General features: G+C 45.7%; 2 protein-coding genes across 6 annotated transcripts in view; both read right to left on the reverse strand.

The window, feature by feature from the left end:
* BCL2 (BCL2 apoptosis regulator) overlaps positions 1-12,021 on the reverse strand; it is a 164,856-nt gene extending 152,835 nt beyond the window's left edge. For 3 of the 4 annotated variants that reach the window (XM_054583765.1, XM_054583767.1, XM_054583766.1), the window contains exons 1-2: positions 11,094-12,021; positions 10,009-10,865 (exon numbers count right to left, since the gene is read on the reverse strand). In XM_054583765.1, the coding sequence (XP_054439740.1) occupies positions 10,009-10,569 (561 nt within the window). In that variant the 5' untranslated portion in view covers positions 10,570-10,865; positions 11,094-12,021. Of the gene's footprint in view, positions 1-8,607; positions 10,866-11,093 lie in introns of those variants that run through there. The other variant, XM_054583764.1, reaches the window with a different exon arrangement.
* Positions 12,022-18,223: 6,202 nt separating this feature from the next.
* KDSR (3-ketodihydrosphingosine reductase) overlaps positions 18,224-23,987 on the reverse strand; it is a 35,445-nt gene continuing 29,681 nt past the window's right edge. For both annotated transcript variants that reach the window (XM_054583769.1, XM_054583768.1), the window contains one exon: positions 18,224-22,359. In XM_054583769.1, coding sequence (XP_054439744.1) covers positions 22,240-22,359 — 120 coding nt within the window. In that variant the 3' untranslated portion in view covers positions 18,224-22,239. The remainder of the gene's footprint in view (positions 22,360-23,987) is intronic.

Genomic DNA, 23,987 nt, shown 5'->3' on the forward strand with positions numbered 1-23,987 from the left:
GTCATGCCCTTTCGGTATTCCTTCCAAAGGTATTTTCAAATTCCATTTGACGTGTACTTTCATCAGTTAATTTTTAATTGAGCCAAATATTAAAGGCGCACATTAACCAGACAAAGCATGTTTAGCTACTGATCTGCTGTGACAGCCTGTGTTATTCTCACTCACAGGCCAAGCATGAAATAGAAAACTAATAACCCCTTAAGTGTATTCTCAAAGTATCGTTTATGAGAAAGAAAACTACATTCAAAGGAAACTTGTGCAATGGCTGTCATTTTTTTTTTCCCTGAGCCGCAAGCTGTCACAAAGCAGGGAAGCTCATTTTCTCACGGATGCGGACAAGCTCAAGAGTCCCACTGTCACTGGATGTATTCATTAAGAAGGAATCTGGCAGCAGCGCAGGGGACAGATACTTTGGAAAACAGGCCAATTATCTGGGTGTCCTTTATAATTTGAAGTTTCTGAATTCACTCCTAGATAAGCCACTTGAAGAGGGTCTGGCAATGGCAACACAGTGCGCAGATGGTCACTGAAGGAACGACAGGGAGGAAGGGAGGATGGGGGAGAAGAGAAAATTTGACTGTAGTTTCATTCATGGGGACAAATCTGGAAGCTGACACATCCCTCTTCTTAAAAAGTCCCTAGAGCAGTATGGTCAAGCTTCATTACAAGTAAACAAATCATACCATCTTTTTCAAACAGATGACAAATGGGGAGTAATAAGGCTTTGAGTTTGCTTCATGCCAGGGACGAGGAGTCTCAAAATACAAATTCCACCAGTTCGAAAAACCACAGAGAGGCTGCGATGCTCGCTTCAGAGAACAGAGAGCTTGGCCCCCAGCCGCCTGGCCCGCGGTGTTCAGCCCTGACGCCCCCGGCGGTCCTCGCGTTGGTCAGTGTCTGGGGAAATGAAGCCTCAGGGCCTCTCACCTCGAGGAACACTGAGCTGTACTGACTTCCACCTTCAATTGGCTGCCTGTTTCTTTTATATTTGAGCTACAACGCGGATCAGAGGCAAAGCCCACCTTGTTCCCGCTGGGCAAAGCTTGGACAAGCCCTGATTTCTTTAATAGTAAGGGGTGGATAATCTCAAATGCCAAGACTTTCACAGTCTGGATGGGGCGTGTCATATGAAATGTGAGGACTGAGAGCACCTATGCACGTGTATGTAGATTGTACATATGTATTCTTCGTGCAAACAAGACAACACGACCATCAGTAGCTTAGTGTCTAACATTAGCATTAAGGGCTCATAAAAGTTGAATGTTTACTATCAAGCAAAATCTAGATGATCTCTCTTCAGGTATAAATGACATATCATTTCAATTCAATGATGAAGGATGAAATCAAAAGAGTTAATAGGTATTTTTCTTTTTTTCATTTCTATTAGATATTGAGAGACCTGTAGGATGGGACATTTGGCACACATGCACGCGCATACACACACCATAAGGGGGGCGGGGAAAGGTCAGTTGGGTTAGAATGCGTTAAATGCCCTGAATGCCTCCAACATAATCATTCCATTAATTCATTAATTCAATAACAAATCAATGTGTGAGCACCATTAGCTGTTATGCTAGGTGCCAGGATAAATTTAATAGGAAAAATATTTTATCAAATGAGGAAGTCCCAGCAAAGGAGAATACCTTGACTGTACAAGACAAGTGGGGAATAATATTAGGATATTGGAACAACACTAATTTCACTCAAGTCGAATTATTTTTTAAGTAGGCAACCTAGTACCGGGAAGCCAGCCTTTAAACAGTAAAACTCCAAGTTAATCACTTTAACCCAACCCACAGAACTCTACAGAGAACTTTGGGGAAAGGCGGTGTGGGAAAAGCAGTGATAAAAGAAGACAGAATCAGCAGCAGCCACTAGGACCGCTTTGGGACTTGAAAGGGAAAATGGGAAATCTACATGGTTTGGGGGAAATGGAGATTGTACTCTGGCCAAGACTTCTCTCTTGAGCTCCAGATCCTTAAGGCCGATTGCTAGTGGGCATTTCCACTTGGATATCCTACTGGAAGCTCAAGTTGAAAATGTCCAAAATTAATTTCATCACAGTTACCCCACAAAACAGTGACTGTTCTTATCTTTCCCTTCTCTCTTAAGAACACTATCAGGTTTTGAACCAGCTGGGTTTCCCACTTGAGTCCTTTGCTTCTTCCTGTTCTTCATTGTTCTCATCCAATCTGTTGTCAGTTCTTTGGTTTGACTTTACCATCCCCCATGTCTGTCTTGTCTTTTCCATTCCCCACTCTACCACTGTGGTTTAAACCTCCTACCCGGTTTCCCACTGTGTAGTGTTAGTCATTGTCAATCTTCTGCAAGTCCACAGATGTCTCAGAACCCTTCCAACATCCTTTTAATGGCTACGAAGTTAAATAGAAACCACTGGGCTTAGGACCCAGTCTTAAGTTTTGGGAGATCCAACTCTATTTAATTCCCCAAACACGCCTTGTACATTTCTGCCTGCTTTGACTCCTCTGCTCCAGTAACTTGAAATGCCCTCTCCCCTTATCCCCCACCTATCATCTCTGACTTGAAACTCTTCCAGATCCCCTTCCAACTGGACCAGATCTCTCCATTCACTAAAAAGTGTCAACTGCACAGCAATATATGCATGGACTTATCTTAGCCTCACCACTGGTCTGTAAGTTCCTTGAAGGTGAAGGTTATCTTGCACTTGTTTTACTCAACTGGAACCCCTGGCATAGAGCTTTGCATATAGTAGGCTCTCAATAAGTGGTTCTTCAGTGAAAGAAGTTGCCATCTCAAATAAGATCCTAGAACCCTTTCACTTTCCATCACTGTCCTGGTGACTAGGAACTGTGGGTTAAGTTTTGCTCATTTTCCTCGATTAAGACTTCTTCAAATCCTTTTCTTCTTATACTGCCACTTTAATAATTAGTAAGGGCCTCCGCCTCGTTGTACTTATAACTTTGTTACGAAATAGTTCCAAGCCACCTCTAAACATTTTCACTGTTAAAAAAAGAGACACAGGGAGAGAGACAGGGAGATGCTGGCCGGAATTAATTACAGAAATGGCTCAGAGACAGTTCTGAAATTTTAGACTCAGAAGTGCCAACTGGCATCCTTTATGAACTTGTTTTTTATTCAAAGAGATAAAAAAATCAATATCTAAAGCTGATGATATAATTTGTAATTAATTTTATTCCTGTCCTAATTGTAAGAAGGTAATATATGTTGCAAATAGGCATTGAATGAACAGCACTAAGTATTTGTCCCACGTTCTCTTAGAAAATTCTAATGGAGCTGAGTAGAACATTTGGCTGCAATTCAATTTCAGAGATAATACATAGAAATAGCATTCATCATGTTATAAAGCGGAAGAAATCTTAGTGTTGCTTAAGAAGAGTTGGAACAAGTCAAGAAAAGTCAATCGACAACATTGATCCCTTGTTTGGTGCTTCAAGCGTTAACTCTCCCTTCTCTTTCAAAACTTAAGAAAAGACACTTAAAAGTAGAGAAATATAGTCACTGTAATTGTCGCAAGAAAGAGGTGTTGGTTTCAATGGTAAAAATCTCCCCTGAAAATCTGAAACTTCTCTTAACTGGAAATGAAATAGAGCTCTATTCCTGAAGTTCTGAAGGCAAAACCAGAAGCATGGAAATACCAATTTTACAAATAAAGGGTTTCCCAGGGAAGCGTGTCCTCTGTGTGCAATGTGTGAGAGAGAGATTCTACAGCGAACCTTTTGGTAGAATCCGTCAGTCGCACAAGCAAGCCACCCAAGTAGCTCTTAGCATATTGCTACAAATGGTCACCCCACCATGTCAGGGAGATTCCCTTGCGCACATGTTGAAGAAGGTGTTTGGGGAAGTGTCTTTGGTCTAAGTTATTTTAGTTGACGTTGGTAAGTCAAAACTTATCTAAGGCTACAGCATAGCCCCCACCCTAATCTCACACGGCAGAGATCAGAGCCAGGAAAAATTCTGCCAGGAGATTCTATCTCTTCCCTGCACAGGATTGGAATTTACGGTCTCCAGAGGGAACGCATGGTCTCCGAGAAGAGAAGTCTCCCTTGCCCTGCTGCCTCTAGCAAGACTGGAGTGGGGGTTAATGCTAGCTTTGGTCAGACCCTTTTCTGCTGCCTCTTGCTGGTGTCCAGGCATAAGGCTCATTCTTCAGGTGAATCATACCCTTCACGGGTTGGAACGGAACAAGGAGCCACACCTAGGAAGGAGGTCTCTCTGTGGTGGGGCCGTGGGCAGGTAGGAGACAGTCAATGGGGGATGGGGTGGGGTCCCTATGGGAAAGCCCAAATGGCTTTGGAGACAGAGAAATAATCAATCTTCATTCTCCCTAAAGGACAGCTGGCTTTATCTTTTTGTCTGGCAAATAGAAAGCAGAGAAATAATGTTAGCACTACAGAACTGAGCGTAGATTAGAACAAGAGGCGACCGGCAGAAATACTTTTAAAAATGCAAATGGCTCTGTTGTAATTTCAAAAGTTTTACAATCTCCATTTAAAGAGAGGGGACCAGGAGGGCAAAAAGTTAGATGCTGAACACCTGCTCTTCAGGAACACAAATTACAGCGGACTAGGGATTTCTGCAAACAGCATTTTGGAAGAGGAGCCTCTTGATTAATAGAACAGTACTATAACCTAAAACCAAACCAAAACAAAAGCTTTTTTTTTTTCCTACCCCATAGAAGAACCCCCTGTTCTGGTTCAAAATCAACTTGTATTTTTCTGCATGCAAGAATTATTTAAGGAAGACTGTTCTTCATGACGCTATTTTAATCATTCTAATCAGAGCCTTGATTGTATTTTACTTAAAAAGAACTAATGGAATACTTTGAGAATGGCAGAGTAGTGTTTATTAAGCCTTCTTAATGTGTAGAAAGAGCGCTTAATGGGTAAATATTTAACAAGGGAACTCCCCCTACCTTTCAGTTCTCTTAAGCATGTGTCTTGCTATTATACAGGGTTTCAAAATTTATCTACATTTCTCCTCCTATGTAAATCAGGCCTAATGCTCAAATGAACAGCCACAGGATTAGAAATAACTTCCTTAGACAAAGATCGATGTGTACCCAAAATAACAACATACCCTGAGATTTCTTCTTTTCCCTCTGAAGCCTAGGATTGTGCCCAGCAGGCTGCGTGGCAACTACGAGTTGGCTGAGACACCCAGCACGAGCCTGCGAGGTGACCCGGGAGAGGGGCGAAGCTTTCCTTCCCGTGCCCCAAACTAACCCAGGGCACACAGGAGGCTTGTGATCCCATCTGCTGAATAACCGTCTCCGTCCTTGGCTGATTTTCATTGTCAATTCCATTTAGACGTCAAACTAATTTTGTTGGAATCAAACGAAGAGGGATAAAAGAGAAGCTTCCCAGGGAAGGAAATACACTGAGTGATCTCTGTACAGAGCAGGGGAAAGGGTGACCAGCTTTGGAGGTACTGCTATACCTGAATAAGGTGATATTAGATTACCTTAAAAAGGTTTAACAAAACCTTTGAACCTCAAATACAATATATCTCTGGGGGAAAAACCTTTCTACCTGTACACGACAAAGACAGTGTTGTGTTTCTAGCACGAATGCGCTTCGGCTGAAACCCTGCTTTGCTAAACGATTGCAGAGACGCGATGGGTAACCTCAGAAATGGGTGTGGGGTGTGCTGAGTGGGAGAGACCACTATTAATAACAGCACCCACACACCTGCTTTATGAGTGTGTTATCATTCCTCCAGAAAGCTGGCGAGGCCTGGGAGCAGAGATAAGGAAAAACTATAAGAGTCTGGCTTAAAACAAAACAAAACAAAACAAAAACTGTGGCTTTTTGTTACTGGGTGTGCTGTGTGGCCTAACGACAGTGAAGCAATCTGAAATGTACCAGTTCAATCAAGGAGTGCTAACAAGATCAATCAGTCCTCACTAGAAGGCACAGCTAAAAGTAACAGGAGGCGTATACAAAAGCCATGTTTTCAACAGACGTAAAATAGTTACCACGGCCCTGAAATAGAAAAGAGAACTGAGTGAACTATAAAATTTTACAAAGGTCCAGAAATATAATTACTCAACAGCACATGACTGCAAACTCTAGGAGCAATCATGTATTTTTTTTCTACAAAATGAATTATTGAAAGGGGTCATGTGGTTGTTAGCAGGCAGATGCACTTTCCCAAGGAAAGTTCATCATTAAATATATTATTTAAGACTGGATCATCTTCTGGCTATTTTTAATCTCATCATTTTGCTGCCAAAGTTGGCCATTAGCCGCTGATACTCAGCCCCTGGAAAAATGATGCTGTTTCATGTTATTTTGTACACAGGCATGAGAATGGTATTGCTTTCCAGTTAATCAAATGTTTTGGTAGAACTGGACTAGATACAGAAAAGAGAAATTGCTTGTTGACCAGCTAATAAAAAGGAAGCTACCTCTACTAGATGTGGAGAAGTTTCTGCCTTCCTAAACCACAAAGACCAAAAGACCGAAAAAAAAAAAAAAACAAAGGTGCACCACCATCTCCTCAGCAGAATGAAGCCAGTCAGTCCTCCCTGTTGTTCGCTCAGCAGCCCCCGGCTCAGTCTCTTCTAAAACATGAAAGTCAATAGCACATTTCTCAGTTTGGACAGTGCTACCAATTTTCACTCACCATCAACTTCCCTGCATCTCAGCCCTTTGCTCGCAAGAGCCCTTCTTCTGGAAGCAGTGCTGGGGCCGCTAAACCCATCTACTGAATTTAAACTGTGATACAAGGCACTCAAACAATAACCGACAGAGAGATGAAAAGAACTAAATCTCCTGCCTCCCACCGAAGCAGGAAAGCGATCTTACTTTCATGGGTGCTGCCAATACAAGCTGCGTAACTACCATGAAAACGACTGAGGAGAAGTCGGAGCTTATTATCATCGTGTATCTCCTGACTCTTTCATTCCTACTTATTTCCCCCACGGGTTAATAGTATGGACCTGTGAAGCCATGGCCAAGGGACACCTGAGGCCCAGATTGTCCGTCTTTATAAAAGACTTCCGCAGGAATAGTAGTAGATGGTGCATCTCTAATTTTAATGTGCACGCAAACTCCCGTAGAGCGTGTGAACCACAGACTCTGATTTGGTAGCTCTGGGGTGGGAACTGAGATTCTGAATCTCTGAGCCGCTCCCAGGCGACGCCCATGCTGCTGAACCGTGAACCACACTTTGACCAGCAGGGTCCAGGCCATGTCCTAGAACTGCTGCTGCCTCTCTGCTCCCTCTGTTCTGCCTCTGTCTGGACGTCCCACGATGCCTTATTCAGAGTTAGGAATAAAGCCACATCCCACTCTACACCCAATTTCTTCTTTAGTCTTTATGTAATCTGTAGGATTCTGGGACCATCTCTCAAATGTCTCTCATTCCAAGGCCCTGCTTTCTCCAAATTATGGAACGTGGAATGCAAACAGTTTTCGTGGCCTCAAGAGGTTCTGGTTTTGCATCAGCAGCAGCAAAGAAAAACTGTGACTTCAAGTCTAAAGCCCCCAATAGTATCTGTTCAGTAAACAAGTTGATCCACTGAGTCCTGGATCCAGCGCAAGTCGCTGTCAAATGTAAAAAGAATGTGCTAGCTCTCTTCTGAAACTTTATTACTGTTATTAAGAGTACTTTACACTGTAAGATGCAACATGTTATTAGAGATGCAACCCTGACAGATGCAAATTTGGAGGAAAGTCTGTCTGTCTATATGCCAGGTGCCTAAAACAAAAATTTACATTAATGATACACATTTGAAAGGATGGGTACATCATTCCTACCACTTTTATTCAAACGTGACCACTTTGATTGCATTTCCTGATATATAGTTTTTGCCCTATTTCTATTTTCCTATAAAGTCCTTCATCTATCTGTTGTTCTGAAAACTCCACATTTTACCCTCAGCCTTTTGTACTTCTCTCTGATTTATTTTTACTATAATAGGTTTTGTCAAAAATTTTTTTATCATGTTCTATGGTATGTTGTTGTGGTTTGGCATCATAAAATGTAGCCTCTACATTTATTAACCTCAGATACCTGTTGACCACAAAGATGGGCTCTACAACAAAAACTCTATTTTGAAAGGAGGAAACGTGAGCCTTCACTTAAGAAGAACACTCAATTGCATGAGATTACTACAACTCAACAACAATGATCAAAGTTATATCTTAATTTCGATCATAAACATATGTCTGTTTCCCATCTTTTTATTAAGTTACTTGATAGATGACAGTTACCACCTCAGCTTGCTGTCAACTAGAAAGAAAATTTTTAGATATTTTACTTTTCATAAAAATATGAAATAGTAAAACTGTTAAATCAGTTTTACTTTGGTCTTAAAATGACCACTTTGGAGTCTGGAAGTCCGTACCTCTTTGGTTATGGTGGTTAAAAATAAAACCACCTACTTAACCAAACATTTAACAAAAATATTCTTTCTGCCCCTTGGTGAATTTTTCCAGAATTACTAAAGATCTGATAATATAGCATCTCAAAAAAACAACAACAAACAACCAATTTACAAGGAGTACTAGAAAGTAAAGATTTAAATGGGGGGGTGGTATTTTAGCCAATTTCACTCTTAAATATTAAAGAGTAGCATGAACATTTTGTCAGCTTTGGTAAAGCAGGATAAGATATTCCTGTCAGCCATATACTTTTCTTGGCCTTTTCTCTTTTTGGCTCCTTAACATCCACACACTTTGTAAACTAGTAAAATACGTAACATGCTTCTTGAGACTGAATCCACTGGTAATTGTTTCTAGGCTTTTTGCTCCTGTTAGGTCCTATAAAATAATAACATTAGTAATTCTCCCTAGAGACTATAAAAGGAAGCACTGAACTGATTCCTTTTTCAAAGGTAATTCTGTAGTTTAAAACAAAAAGTCTGGAAAAAAAATTCAGACCAGAATTACCCCTCGTGTACTCTTTCATTAATTAGTAATTTTAGATACAAGGTGTAGATCTCAATTACAATTCTTCTCCCTTCCCCAAGGATCTAACACACACACACACAGGCCTTTATGGTAACATGACAGAAACTCTATCCAACACAGTCCCAGAAAAAAATCATCTCACAGATGCTTCTCAAAACTACAGACATCGACCACTTCAGCTACACGCAGAGCCCGAGAGAATTCACAGCTAAGAATCACTTCTTCTACGCTTCTTGCAGGTACTGTAGGCGCAAGTGTGTGCAGCACAGGAACCAGATGATGTGGGGTCTGGGGGGCAGGGGGGTGAAAACTCAGAGATACTAAAATCCCAGTGAAGACCGTACACCCGTTATAGAAATAGGACGTGAAGTTCGCAGCCAATGCAAATGCTGTCACTGATGAGACAAACTAAAGCATCCACAGCTGAGTGCTCTTCAAGTCACTCGGCCACGCCCACTGGGAATGTGGCACACCCTGCAGGCTGGGGTCCCTGGGCTTTTGGAAAGCCGACTTACCTCTTCCAAAACACAGCTAAGCTTTCCAGGGAAGGGGCCAGCTTGGCTGCCCTCTTGGGGTAGATTTCACCAAGTGAGTCAGAAAAAAGCTTGCCCCTTGGTCCTCGGGCGCAGTCTGTTCTTCTAACTGGGTGGTTCTCACATTTTAGTACCAAGAAGAAACCCCCAGGGGAGTCTGTGGAGGATGCGGACCGCCAGGACCCAACGGGGGTCTCCCATTTCAACGAGCTACGCGGGCCGGCTAACCGTGTTGCGGGGGACCGTGGGGCCCCCCGGACGAGGCAGCCCTAGAGGGGTCCCGTTTATCCCATCCTCTTACTGGATAGCAAATGCTGGCTCTTTGAACCTCAACAGCTGGCAAGCAAGGGAAACACTTTGGGTGGCAAGGAATGATCACAGTAGGGTTGGCGGGACGAGTTTTGTCCAAGGGAAGACGGTGGGAAGCAACAAGCCTGATTTTCCTCCGCCGGCTCCTTGGCCAGTCCTGGGCCCGGGGGCCCACCCACACTCCAACCACCGCGTCTCAGACCTGAGACTTCCATCCCAGACTCCCATCCAACCAGAAATGCACCTACCCAGCCTCCGTTATCCTGGATCCAGGTGTGCAGGTGCCGGTTCAGGTACTCTGTCATCCACAGGGCGATGTTGTCCACCAGGGGCGACATCTCCCGGTTGACGCTCTCCACACACATGACCCCACCGAATTCAAAGAAGGCCACAATCCTCCCCCAGTTCACCCCATCCCTGAAGAGCTCCTCCACCACCGTGGCAAAGCGTCCCCTCGCGGTAAAGGGCGTCAGGTGCAGCTGGCTGGACATCTCGGCGAAGTCGCGGCGGTAGCGACGGGAGAAGTCATCGCCGGCCTGGCGCAGGGTCAGGTGGACCACAGGTGGCACAGGGCTGAGCGCAGGCCCCGCGGCGGCGGCGGGGGCGGCCAGGGGCGGCGGCGAGGTCCTGGCGGGCGCCGGGGTGCGCCCGGGCTGGGAGGAGAAGATGCCCGGCGCTGGGGTGGCCCCCGGGGGCGCGGCGCTCACGTCTCCGGCATCCCACTCGTAGCCCCTCTGCGACAGCTTATAGTGGATGTACTTCATCACTATCTCCCGGTTATCATACCCTGTTCTCCCAGCGTGCGCCATCCTTCCCCCGAGGAAAAGCCGAGGAAAAGCAGCCGGGTACCAACAGCACCTCTCGCCCCCGCTCCCGCCCCACGGCCCCGAAAGAAAGAAGAATAGTTATAATCCAGCTATTTTATTGGATGTGCTTTGCATTCTTGGATGAGGGGGTGTCTTCAGTCACGCGGAACACTTGATTCTGGTGTTTCCCTTTTGGCATGAGAGGCAGGAAATTTTTATTTCAATTCCTTTCGGATCTTTATTTCATGAGGCACATTATTATTAATTATTGTCAATATCAGTTTACTTCCTCTATGACCCTGAAAGGTTAGAGAGAAAAAAACAACAACACCGATAAGTCAAAATCAGGTGCATCTTCCTTTACATTCTGGGTGAAGGCAGAGCAGACACACACTACAATCACACGGCTAAAAAGATTGTATTAAACTGCCTGGAAATTAAACTTACTCGAATGCACTTAAAGTTAACATCCCAAATGCTTCTATTAAAAGTTACATTAAACCAATTTCCTGTGCAAAAGAACTTACTTGTATTTTTTAAGGACAGCATGATCCTCTGTCAAGTTTCCTTTTTTTGTGAAAACAAAACAAATGCATAAGGCAAAGACCCCATCGATCTTCCGAACTCCCCGGTGATAGCTGCTGTGAAACTTCCAAATGAACCCGGCGGTGGGGGTGCGTGCGGAGGGGTAAAAACGAGAACTGGCAGATGGATTCTCGGACTTCTCCTTCACAGAAATGTCAATCCGCAGGAATCCCAACCGGAGAGCTCAAGAGCACGAGAAAAAAAAAGGAGGGCGGGGGGGCAGCGGTGGCGGCAGATGAATTACAACGTTCAGTCCAGTATTTGCATAAGTCCTGTGATTTCCCCCCTCTCGGCAATTTACACGCTCGCACACACGCGCGGGCACCGACATGGACCCCTATCCGCGGGACCGCTTCACGCCTCCTCAGGAGAGACAGGGGCCGGGGGCCGGTGGACGCGCCGGGCACGGGGGCAGGAATCCTCTTCTGATTAAACTCCGAACGGCAAATGCATTTTCCGAAAAGCTGCTTGATAAATGAAGGCAGGACGCGCCCGGCCCGCCGGTGCAGAGCCGAGGAGCCCGCGCTGTGTGTGGTGCGGCGAGGGGTGGGGAGGAGATGGTGGGGGAGGGTTTTATTTTTTCCCTCTTTTCCTAAAAAGGATGACTGCTACGAAGTTCTCCCCCCTGGACCCCCTCTTCCGCTGCACCCCACCGGCGCACCCCGCCTCCGGGCTGCGCACCCTTTCTCCTCCTCCTGCTCCTGCGCGGCGTTGCTGGCGGCGGCCGTCTCCCCGCGCTCCCGCCGCGCACCCGCTCCGGGCGATGACGGCCGCGCCGGCGGGGAGGGCCCGGCGCCCGGCACCTTCGCTAGCAGCGGCGGCGTCGGCGGCTCGGCGGGGAAACCGAGAGCTGCGGGCGGGCGAGCGGGCCGGGCCAGCGGGCGCGCGGCGGGCGGGGGAGGGGGCGGAGAGGAAGGGGGCGGGCGCGGGGCGGGGGGGCCTGGCCTCTTACTTCATTCTCCGCTCGAACCGACTGGTTTCCTGTACGTACGTCACACGGTTCATTCAAAAAAAGAAGAAAGAAAGAGCCCTCCTCTGAGCGGCCCCGCCGCCCCCTCCGCCCCGCTCCTTTTCCCGGGTTAAAGGAGCCGCGGCCGGGCGGGCAGCGGCGCGCTCCGCCGGGGACACATGGCGCGCAGGGCCGAGCCGGGGAGGGCGCGCCTGGGACGGCCCCCGCCCGCCCTCTGGGCCCGCTCCTCCCGCTCCGCCCGGCCGGTGGGTGGCGCGGGCGGCGCGGGCGGCGCAGGCCTCCCGCGCGGCCGCGGCGCGGTGGGTGTGCGAGGGGCCTCCTCGGGCCTGCGGCGCGCTCGGGGCCCGCGAGGGGCCGGGGCGCCCGGGGAATTACACGCAGCCGGGCTGGCGGCGGCTGGGTGGGTGGGTGCGCCAAGAAAACAAGCGCGGGGACTCGCTGCGACCCTTCCGAGCCGTGTGAGTGGCGTGTGTGTGTGTGTGTGTGTGTGTGTGTGTGTGTACGTACACACCCATCGTGTTACCAGCGCCCGGCCGCCGAGGCCGATCCGAACCCAAGCACAGGGACCTCGGCGCTGCCCTCCCGTGAAGAGAGGCGACGCTGCACAGTCGTTAGCGAGGGAAGCTCCAAGCGTCTTGTTTACTTTCAAGTTGCTTCCTAGGTGTCCACGCAGAACACACACTCTGGAGACACCATCCAAGACCAAGGCCAGACGGAACTCCCAGCGGGCCGGCGGAGGGGCGAGTGGAGGAGATCGGGGCTTTGAAATGGTTCTGTACATGCTTTTCCTCCGCTCCTGACAATTTCGGCCTTGGGTTAGGGCCGGGCTCTGGGAAGGTCTACATGGCAACTTTCAGGCCCACAGTCCCAGCATCCGAGTGGGTGGGTTTCTAAAGGCCTCCACGGTCGCCTAGCAGCCAATCCCAGATGGCCACACCTTCTCAAGTGAGCTACACACACACGCATGTTACACACACACACATATGTACATACAAGCACACACATTTTTTAATTCATCAGCATGAATAGCCCCTCGGAGAAAAGCCCAAGACTGCAATCAAGTTGCACGTGCTTAACTATTTTTATCTCCAAGAGTCTTTTGACAAATAAAGCCTAGAGGAAAACCATGTTTACGAAAAGCACGGCAGCTTGCTCACTAGGGCTCAAGTACGAATGTATAGGGACTCTGGACTGTGGCCATAGAAACATGACCAATGAGCGCTGCACTTTGTATGAATATGTTCAGACGCTACCTTTATTTTGTCTCGTTCTGCACCTAAAAGCAAAGCACTTATTCCTAAGCCAAGTAAGCACAGCAAATTGCATTCCTTTTTTTGTTTGGTTTTGTTTTAATCATCCCAATCGGCCCACATGCCAACTTCTTGCATGTGGGAATGAGCGCCTGGTCCACACTTCGTGTCCAGGCGAGAGGGAATGAAGGAAGGTGCTCTGCCCTGTCTTCTGGGGGCTGTGACAGAGTCCCCTTGTACCCGTGGCCGTGACAGGGAGGTGTGCTGGCCTGGAGATGGACACTGGGTATAGATTGACCCTTGATACGTGTTCCCACAGACTTAGTAGAAACCCACCTAATTCCACAGCATTCTGGTTTGGGGATCTTCTCAGAACCTTGTCGTAAACCTCCAAAACTACTCAGGAGGAATTGAAAGGCTGAGTGCTTCTGAGACCCAGTGTGTGAGTGAGGAAATGAGAGGACAGAGCTGGAAAAGAGACTATACTTCTGCAAAGGGGCAGCCAGAACGAAACATACCCCATTCCCAGAGGAAGACAAGCTTCCTTATTCCTCCCCTCCTTTGCAGCGCAGAGCCTCACTTTACAGATGTCCCCAGACTGACTCTGTATGTGGCACAATGACCATCACCAAACATTCTCAGGACAGGTCTTCATGGCAGTCCTTGACTAAGGATTATATTCCCTGAGACTTTGAATGGAAAGATTGAAACCCTTCTTCCATTTGGGTTCCATATTGATTAGACTCCGCTTTGAACAATGAGGCCAAGCGTTCCTCCGAAGTGTGTGCCTTAGCCCTTTGTCTCTGGGCGTTGATGAGGTTGCAGAGGGAGCTTTGGCCTGAGTCAGGAGCCCTGGGTTTGAACCTCAGATCTGTGACAGACACCTTCCAGCACCCTTCCAAATGTGTGCGCTACGGACTTTTCATTTCCCAAGATGTCTTCTACTGTTAACAGCCAATAGACAAGCTCTTTGCCAGCATTGCCCGGCTGGATTCTAGGAGGAGGGTAGCACCAGGAAGAGAAGAACAAGACGCAGGGAGTGGAGCCTGTATCCAGAGTCTGAAAGGCCTGTGTTTTCCTTCTTTTTTCTCCAGTCTGCCAAACAAAAAGCTTTTTATTGCCAGTTTTCGCCACCTACTGGTTGATGTGTAATGGTGTCATTGAGAAAGCTCTCTTTATCTATCACCAATATAAATATTTCCGAAGTTTATGAAATTCAAGAAAAACATTCTTTTAATCTGGACATATTATACTGATGTTTAACATAGGTATGCATAAAACATTCCCAGCTATTAAGCTTTTTATTTAAAATGAGGACAGAAAGGCATCTTTGAGAGAGAATTGATAATAGTTAAGACAAAAGAGTTAAAAAATATAAAAGATGACCCCAAACCATTTAGGCAAATTGAAATGGAGATAAATCCATACACAAAACAAACTGACCAGAGAGAGTAAAATCAGGTAGTCCATATAGTCCTCACAAGCGGAAAAGCAAAGTGCTTAAAAAATAACATTTCACAGACCTAGATAAACAATCCAAAATGCTAATTTCCAGTTTCAAGAATCTTCCAAATCAGTTTCCAGCTTTATTGAGATGTAGTTGGCATGAGTATCTTGTACATTATAAATTCTTTTCTAAAAATATTTTTAAAATTTATTTTTAAGAGAGGGGAAGGGAGGGAGGGGAGAGAAACATAGATCTGTTGCCTCTCATACGCAAGCTGCCTGGGGACTGAACCTGCAACCCAGGCATGTGCCCTGACCTGGAATTGAACTGGTGACCTTTCTTTTGCTGAACAACACCCAACAGAGCCACACTGGTCAGGGCTACATTATAAACGTGTATGCTTAGTGCCATACTCTCAAATGGTTTGTATACCTGGTCGGCAAGCGTGTAATAATGTTACTAACTAGTTACTAATACAGGGTCTGGCAGAAGGATAGCCTGCTTGAGTGTGGTCGGTAAGGGTAATAATATGGGTGTAATAATTTATAGTTTTAATTTGAACATTTCACCTAAAATGTCATATGCTGTGCTTGAGTGTGATATTATGTTACCAAATTACATGCTTATGATTTTGTAATACACAAGGAGCATTATTTGTGCCGGACACTGTATTGATACTACCAGTAACGCTGTTCCCCAATTACTCGTGCTCCCGAGCCTCTGCTGCAGGAGCGGTCACGTCAAAGTCGCCTGCTCCGTCCATCCTCTCAAACCACCCTTACCATCAGGAAGCTCTCCGAACCTGGGTTTCTGAGCTTGCTGGTCCTCAACTTCAGAAATGTTTAGAATAATTAAACAACCACCTTTGAAAGTAGGCAATGTCCAGCAGATCAATCATTCTTTATGAAAGTTTAATAGCGGGCAAGTTAACTTTTACTTTACTTTGGGTTTACAAAGGAACGCGCTGGAAATTCACTTGCAGTAATTTTTCCCTTTCAAATTAATGAGTTTGACTTTAAAGTGAGATAAAAGGAGGAAACTTCTATTTTCCAAATGCCTACTACTCTCCCTGGATTGAAACAGCACTAATAGAACCAAACAACCTGAAACACCATGATACCCAGGGGGTTAACAGACAAGGAATTTACATTCTTAATGGGCAAAAATTTAACTTTCACTCTCTCGTGCGAGTTAGAACAGTGTCTCCCAGACATTAATTCCTGATCAATACATGTAGAAAAATCAAGGCTTTGATCTCTAGGGCTGCCATGAGAAAATACCCCAAACTGGGGGACTTAAAGCCGAGGTATGTTCTCCCACAGTTCTGAAGGCTTGAAATCCAAAAATCAAGGTGTCAGCAGGGCTGTGCTGCCTTTGAAGCTCCAGGGGAAAAGACTTCCTTGCCTGTTCCAGCTTCTGGTGGTGGCGGGCAGTCCTTGGCTTGTGGGTGCATCCCTCCACGCCCCGTCATCACATGGCGCTCTGCCTGCGTGTCTGTGTCCTCCTATTTATTGCACGGTCACCACTCCTATTGGGTTAGGGCTCTAATAAGCTTGTCTTTACTTGGTCACTTCTGTCAACACTCTATTTCCAAATAAGACCATATTTGCAGGTACTTGGGGTTAGGACACCAACCTGCTCTGAGGGCACACAACTACACCCATAATATGTATCCAGTAAGGTACCTTTCAAAACAAATGAGGATTGTTTATTTTAAGGCCCAGGGACTCACCAACTCCTGAATTTCCAGGGGAACCGGGATCTTTCTGAAGCTCGAATCTGTCCCTGTTCCTGCTCAAAGTGTTTCAGAGGCTAAAATCTCAGCTCTTTTCACACGGCATGACACATGGCCCAAGCCCACCGCCGGGGCGCCCTTCCACTTTCCTCTCTTCTTGCAGCAAGAGTACCTTTGTGCACTTTCTGGAATATGTCAAGGTCCCTCACAGCTTTCGCCTCTGCTCCTCCGCTCATCTCCCTGAAATGCATTCAGGCTTCTCATGGCAAACGCATCCGCATTCCTCAACTTCCATCTCCCCGGTAAGACTGTCCCCGACTTTCCTGGGCAGTCCTAGGATTCCACTTGCGCCCCGAGAAGAGACTCAGTAGAGGCTGTGAGCTAAGGAATCAACACAGGGATCTGAATCCTTGCTCTATGGCTTGGTACACGTGACCTTGGCCCAAGTACTGGGCCCTCCTTTAGAACACGGGGACCTAAACGGCCCCTCCCCCAACACCCTCAGTTTCACATTACCCAGTCAACCAAGGTCCAAAAACATTACATGGAAAATTCCAAAAGTAAACTATTCCCAAGTTTTAAATTGCGCGTCTGGGTATCGTGATGAAATCTCTTGCCATCCCGCTCTGTCCCACGTGGGAGGTGAATCACCCCTTTGTCCAAGCTGTGGACGCTCCCTACCCATTCTGTTGCTTAGTGGCTCTCTGTCACCAGATCCATAGTCCCGTTGTCTCAGTGCTTGTGTTCGGGTCACCCTAATTTTACTGGATGATGCCACACTCACATAGCTTTTATAGCAGTGTATTGTTAATTGTTCTATTGCTGGTTGTTGTTAATCTCTTGTTGTGCCTCATTTATAACTTCAATTTTATCACATGGTATAGGAAAACCAAAGTATCTATAGGGTTCAGTACTCCCTGTGGTTGAAGGCCTCCACTGAGGGTCTTCAAACATGTCTTCTGTGAGTAAGGGCCGGGGGGAGGGGGTTATGCACTCAGGAGCTTAGAGCATGACTTACATGAGTTCAATGTAAAGCACCCACAACAGTGACTGGGACTGGTTATGTTTTCAACGTTACTTATTTGCAGCTTCATCATAGCTATTATTGGATCCACAGTGTTAATTTCTGGCATTCCTCTAGATTATAAACTATTGGAGAGCAGGGACCGTATTTTTCCTTTGAGCATTCCAAGCCTAGAATAGTGCCTGGCATTCAAATATTCATGGCATAAAATTCAGAGGCCCCAAGCCAAAGAAAGGAATGGGGAGTGGTCCTTTCTCCAAAGAGACTTGTAAGAGGGAAGAGGGAGGGGGAGGGAAAGAAGCAAGAAATGGAACTGCCAAGGGAGGGACAAGTTGTTGATGCACTTAGGAGCCCAGGGCCTGGGACGGAGCTCATCACAGGCACTCCATAAATACACACCGAAGGAGAGAAAATGGGAGTTATAAAATCAGAAGTGGAACAGAAGAAACATTGTTTCTTCGTAAAGCTCCAAAAATAAAAATTATAGAAGGGATACCGTATGCCATTCACATATATACATTGCTCAGACGTAAAGGAAGGTGAAGTTTCCAAACCCAGATGTCCAAGAAATCTCTTCTCAATGTGACACAAGCTTTTCTACTAAAGGACTGAGAGACGTCAAGGTGTGCTCTTTTACATATCAGTATTTATACCCTTCAGCACCAGAGATATTTTATTATTAGAATATGAAGGTTTAAGGTATGGGAAATCAATTTATTTGTACATGAAACATAATTAAGAAATTTGACTAAATTCCGCATTTCTTAAGAGTTTTACTCATAGATCCCACATCAGAGTCACGCAAACACACAACCTATTTGAAACGGAGCTCATCATATCAAGTACTTACTCTGAAAAATTACCTCTTAAAAAATGATGAAAATCAATCAAGCCTTGTCAAGTGTTCAAGAAGCAAGGTTAGGAAACCTTATGGAGGAGGTTTATGTTTTACGTAAGTGTCTCTTTAAAAACGCATATTTCTAGCAAAGTAAATTTTCAAATCTGCAAAGCTTATTCCCATTTATTTTTGTTGTCATTCAGAAATACAAGGTATGAAAACTAGGTTACAATTACGCCACAAAGTAGCTTCCAAAGTAGCAAACGCAAGGTCTCAGATATCAAAATAGCCATGTGTACTGTTGGGTTTAAAAAAAGTCTTTAGAGTTGTGACATCAAGCAAGTGTAAAATATAATAGTTGCTATCTCCTTCTCAAAATATCAAAGCTGCCATCACTGCACTGAACTAAATGAGATTTAGCCCAGAAGACGGAAAGTTATGGTTAGCAGGTGCTTTTTAAAGTAGGGTCACTAAAAACTAAAAGAAATAAGGAAGCTTCAAAGCATCTTAAGTCAAAAGTATAAATAAGTGTTCTCAAATAAGACACATTTAAATTAGAATATGATGTAATAAAATTAAATCTGTTGATATTTCAGTAAAAAAAAAATTACAGTACTGTCTTCTATAATTATTTGAATCAAAGCAATTATAACCAAAATGCTTCTGTCGTCTAAATATTGGAAAGTCTCTCAACACTTCACTTCGATATATCGTTTAACAACAGAACAAAATAAAGATTCAAAGCTCAACCTGAGTTAGTAAAGAGACCATCCATCGTTAACATTGTAAATTTCTTCTCTTTTCAGCTCTGAAAATGAAACTTAAAAAATATAGAAAATAATTCCCTTGACTTTGTTTCTATAAAAGGAAATGCATATTTTTTTAAATACCTTTTTCAATTATGAAGGGTCCTTGAACACATTTTGGAATTTCTAAGGCTGAATGACATTACCCATTCTAAAATAAATGTACTCACAAATACATTATAATAAAACAGTACAGCCAAACCCGGCAGAGACAGGCACTTCAGAACTGAAACTCACATAATGAGCTGATGCTGGTCACAGGGAACCAACATTTCAACAGAATTATAATTAAACTCCTCCAGCCACAGGGAAGATGTATCCACTTCTAGGTACAATAGAAAGCACTGAATCAATGTGCTCCTTTAAAAAGAAAAAAGCCAATCATTTCCCTAACAATCTGACTCAGGGCTTTTTTTTCTTCTTCCTGTAAAAAAAAAAAAAAAAAAGAAAGAAAGAAAGAAAGGAACTGAGCCAAAAAAATAAATAGAATTTGCCTTGTGATACGTCCATGTTTTTGGTGAAGTCGGTTCTTTGCGTAACGCCGCTTAAACGTCTGCAATCCCTTTACCCAAATGCCTTCCGGCCAGATGTGTCCCAGCATTCGCATCTGCATTCCGAACAGGTAACATGGGGCATATGCTGGAGATGCGAATCATTTCCACAGAATCGGGAGGCCACCTTGATCATCAAACCCACGGGTCGTTCTCCAGGCAAAACCAACAAACAGTCCATGAAGGGGCATGAACAGAAACTACGGATCTCATGTCGGTTCACGTCACATCTTGCTATCAAAGGCATCATGGCACCCAATTGAGAGAGGAAAACAAAAAGCACCTTAGTTCTCGAAGCTGTTTGGATAAAGGACCGTGGCCCTGCGGCGTCTGTGACGAGCCCCTTCCCTGACGGTGTGATCGCCACCCATATGCCCTTGTGCCTGAGCTTCAGACGGCGTGGGGACATCACCTCTCACCACGGACCTGGGGGCTCACACCTGTCCAGGCAGTAGGTCACCTGCAGTCACAGTACTGTCAAGGAGGACAACTTGAGAAACGAATATTGAAATAACTACTGTTAACTCATTACTTTTATTAAATGAGACACCATCTTGGACTAGATTTCCCACACAGACCAGCAGAAGGTGCCGACATTTGAGGAACATTTATGAGGAAAGAATAAACTTGAGGAAAAACCCAGAGAGGAGTGTAATTGTTTTCTGAGAATTAGGAAAATACAGCTCTTACTGCATTTGAGACATTGCAAAGTTTGCAGATGATGGCGACCAAAGACCGAGCTTCGTGACCTCGTGAGGCCCTCGACCCACCCAGGCGGCTGCCCTTAATTCACCCCAAGCCATTCACACCTTAAATAGTAACTTCTCCTTCCTTTGATAGTGTTCAACTATGCCATTCTCAGATTCTGATTAATGAGGCCCTCTGAGTGAAAGCCATTAAACATCTTACTTAAAAAATAATCAAGTCATTTTAAAGTCAAGAGGTTTAAAAACTCAAGAGGAAAAAAAGGCTTTGCTATCATTTTTAGGTCTTTAATCTTTTGGGGAGTTTTGGTTTTTTTTTTTTAACAATAAAAACTTTCCTCTTCATAAGCAGGGGTCTGCTTCACCCAAGTGAGCTGAAATGCACAGCTCAACACGCATCCTGGCCGTGCGAGGTGGGGCACCACATTAGGACGAAGGTGACTGTCCTCGGGTCAGAGGCGCACAATGACAGGATGAAGTGCCTCGCTGCCTAAAACGCATCCGAGGCACTTACTGTGGGACCCACGAAATGGACGACGGAGGCTGCAGCCTGCAAACAGCATCCGTGGGGCCGCAAGGTTCCACGCTTTGCTGTGAGCAGCTGACTGGGCATCTTTAATGCGAGGTTCAGAGAGAACACTTGGCGGCCCGTGGGAGGGCCACAAAAGGGCGAGGCGGTCATTTCATTCCCAAAACCAGCATCTTCAAAATCGGCTTGTTGTCCACCTTTTTCTCCCCCCTCAATGAGTGAACTTGAAATATGCTATCACGAGCCTTTCCTAAAAGTTACATATATACTATGAGAAGACTGTCTCACATCTCAATTTTTTTTCTTTGTTTTCACTAATTCATGAATGAACTGAACAAGTCAAGTCAAAAATTTTTAACTGGTCTTTTTTAAAAAAAATTGTAATAGTATAAGCAAACTTGGAAAGGAAGAGATGAGGATAAACTGTTGATACAATGGAATGAAACCTCAGCTCATCACGGCTAGTGAAGAAATGGTAAATGTTTAAGCTTCTAAGATTTTATTCCTCTTCAAAAAAACATTGTAGGAGGCTGCCTTGCCCCGAGTGAAAAATGAGAAGTGCCCTAATAACTGGAACCTAAAGAAGATAAGAAAGCATGGTTTTTCCTACTGGAAAATACCTCCCCCCTTCCCTTCTCTGCATTGCCCTCCCATCCCCTTGGAATGGTGTGGGATCGAAGAGCGAGAGAATCCACAAGCATCCACTAGCAAGCAGCACAGGGAGCCAGAAGCATCAGGTAATCAGACTTACCAGCAACGTGTAAAACTCATCTTGAATAAAATACATGAAATTAAAGAGGGAAAAAAAAAAAGGCCTCAGAAACCCATAAACTGTTTTACATGGCAAGTTTAAGAAGTCCTCACAACATCTTATGTGTCATACAGTCCATCTCTGGACTTGATCTCTAAGGGGATGGGAAAGAATAACTAGGAGAAAGGTAAATGACCCCCCTGGAGTCCTGCTCCTGGCCGGCTCGCACCTATTAGTTCCCCCACCGTCATCGCCTCTCCTCCCAGGGAACCAGATGGTCTCCCAGTCCGTGTTTGCATAGTATGAATAGTACTGTCTGCACTTGAACTTCTATCCCCTTGCTCGCAGCCAGGTTGCCGAAGACCGCTGGTCCCATCTGACAGGTTCAAAAGCAATACGCAAGTGTCTGTGGTCCAAAAACTGGGTCCCGTCCAGCAGCAAGCTGCTTACATTATTTAGAAATGCTCTTTTTTTTCCCAAGGTTTAGGCAGTTTTGTCGGCAGTTTCATATTTTGTTCTTTCTAACATGCAGCGACGAATTATGTTGTCGAAACTTCCCAGGTAAAACAAAGAGAGCATACGGAAGAGGCCCATGGTGACCACCTGGAAGATAATGACAGAACTGTGAGCTCAGCCAACAGTGCGATACAATAGCTCGTTTCAAGAGAGTTTAGGGTATGTTGCGAATAAATAGTTTTTGAGCCACATCTTCCAACCTGCGGCCAGGAGAAGGATGATGACAACTCTGTTGGCATCAGTGACGCATTGAGGACAGAGGCTGTCTGCTCTGCATCACTGGATACGCAGGGCCTGCCAGGCAGGTAACAACGGAATGCACCCCGATTAATAAATTCACATTGAACCAAGAACAAAGCAGGTATTGCTAGCAGTCTCGGGGTTCCAACAGCTCAGGAAAATCCGCTCCAGCATCACCCACATCTTAACTGCAATAGAGGCTTTTTGCCTTAAGATCTATGGTCTGATCACAACGTCGGACCCTGTGCCAGGTGCTGAGAGCAGACACGGGCCTGCCCTCCAGGAGTTTATGCCCAAATGGGAAAGACAAGCAATTGGAGAAAGACAGGTACTGTTTCAGGGTCAACAAGGATGGCAAATAACTGTATCTGCTGACTTTCACTTTTTCCACTAAAAGACTCACTACCAGCACCTCTAAGTGGGATTCTTGGAAGACATAAAACTACGGGGAAACATTTTTAAATGTGCAAGGCCTCAAACATTTTGCCTGCCATATACCTTTTTTTCCCAGAAGGCTACTATCAGCAAACAGCTGGCGTGAGGGGGACAACACAGAAAGGCAAAGCCATGTGGTCCAGGGGCTCCCCAGGAGGGCTGGAAGGCGGGGCGGTGGCCGCCATGCACAGACATGGGAGCAGCCAGCCCATGGGGGGCAGGTTCCTGGAGGAATTCCTTCCGGAAGGTGAAACGGATAGAGAATCTAGTATTCCTGAACGGAGACGGAGACAGTCTCTATTAATAATCCATGGAAAGCATACATTAAAAAGACCCCTAACAGTTTCAGGGAAAACAAGAGGTTGTACAAGGAAAAGAAATGAATGATGTATATATATTGCACAGCTCAGCTGTGAACAGCATTTAAACAGCATTTTTAAAATGATGATCCTACTGTGAATCTAACCAAAATCTCAGTATCGCTAAGAAGGGAGGGTGGGGATAGAGAAGAGGTGGGTGCAAGGGCCGGGGGAGCGGGGAGGCCTTGAAGTCCGTCCCCAATCCCAAAGGGAGAGGCACAGTGGAAGTGGCTGTTACGTCCATAACCTAGACTCACGGAGGCAACGAACCAGACGTCTGGCTAACAGGACAGCGATGGAGCGGGGACGCGGAACGAGGGACCGCTGCTTTTCCTAATGAGCCTTGAAACCGCTTTGATTCTCCGACGTCTGCACAAGGGTGACTCTGAGAAATGTAAAAACCCAAGGGAAGCTGGCAAAAGGCAACACTACGGAGATGGTCAAGAGAGCCGGGGCTGCCGGGGGCGGAGACGGAGGAAGAGCCCACACGTCACAGAGCTGCCTGTGTCTGAGAGGGAATCGCGACACTGTGGATGGGTTTAGAGAAGAGAAGAGTGAGGAAAACCGACCGCTAAGTCATTCGGACATTCAGTCTGGACGCAGGCTGGGGCACCTAACTCAGCACTTTGTTGTAAGGACCCCTCCGCGTGGGCAGCCTCCGCCGCTGCTGGGCCCCCACCC

The sequence above is a fragment of the Pteronotus mesoamericanus genome, unplaced genomic scaffold (assembly GCF_021234165.1).
Source record: "Pteronotus mesoamericanus isolate MK-2021 breed Mesoamerican mustached bat unplaced genomic scaffold, CSHL_Meso_final contig_74, whole genome shotgun sequence".
In the NCBI taxonomy this organism is placed as follows: domain Eukaryota; kingdom Metazoa; phylum Chordata; class Mammalia; order Chiroptera; family Mormoopidae; genus Pteronotus; species Pteronotus mesoamericanus.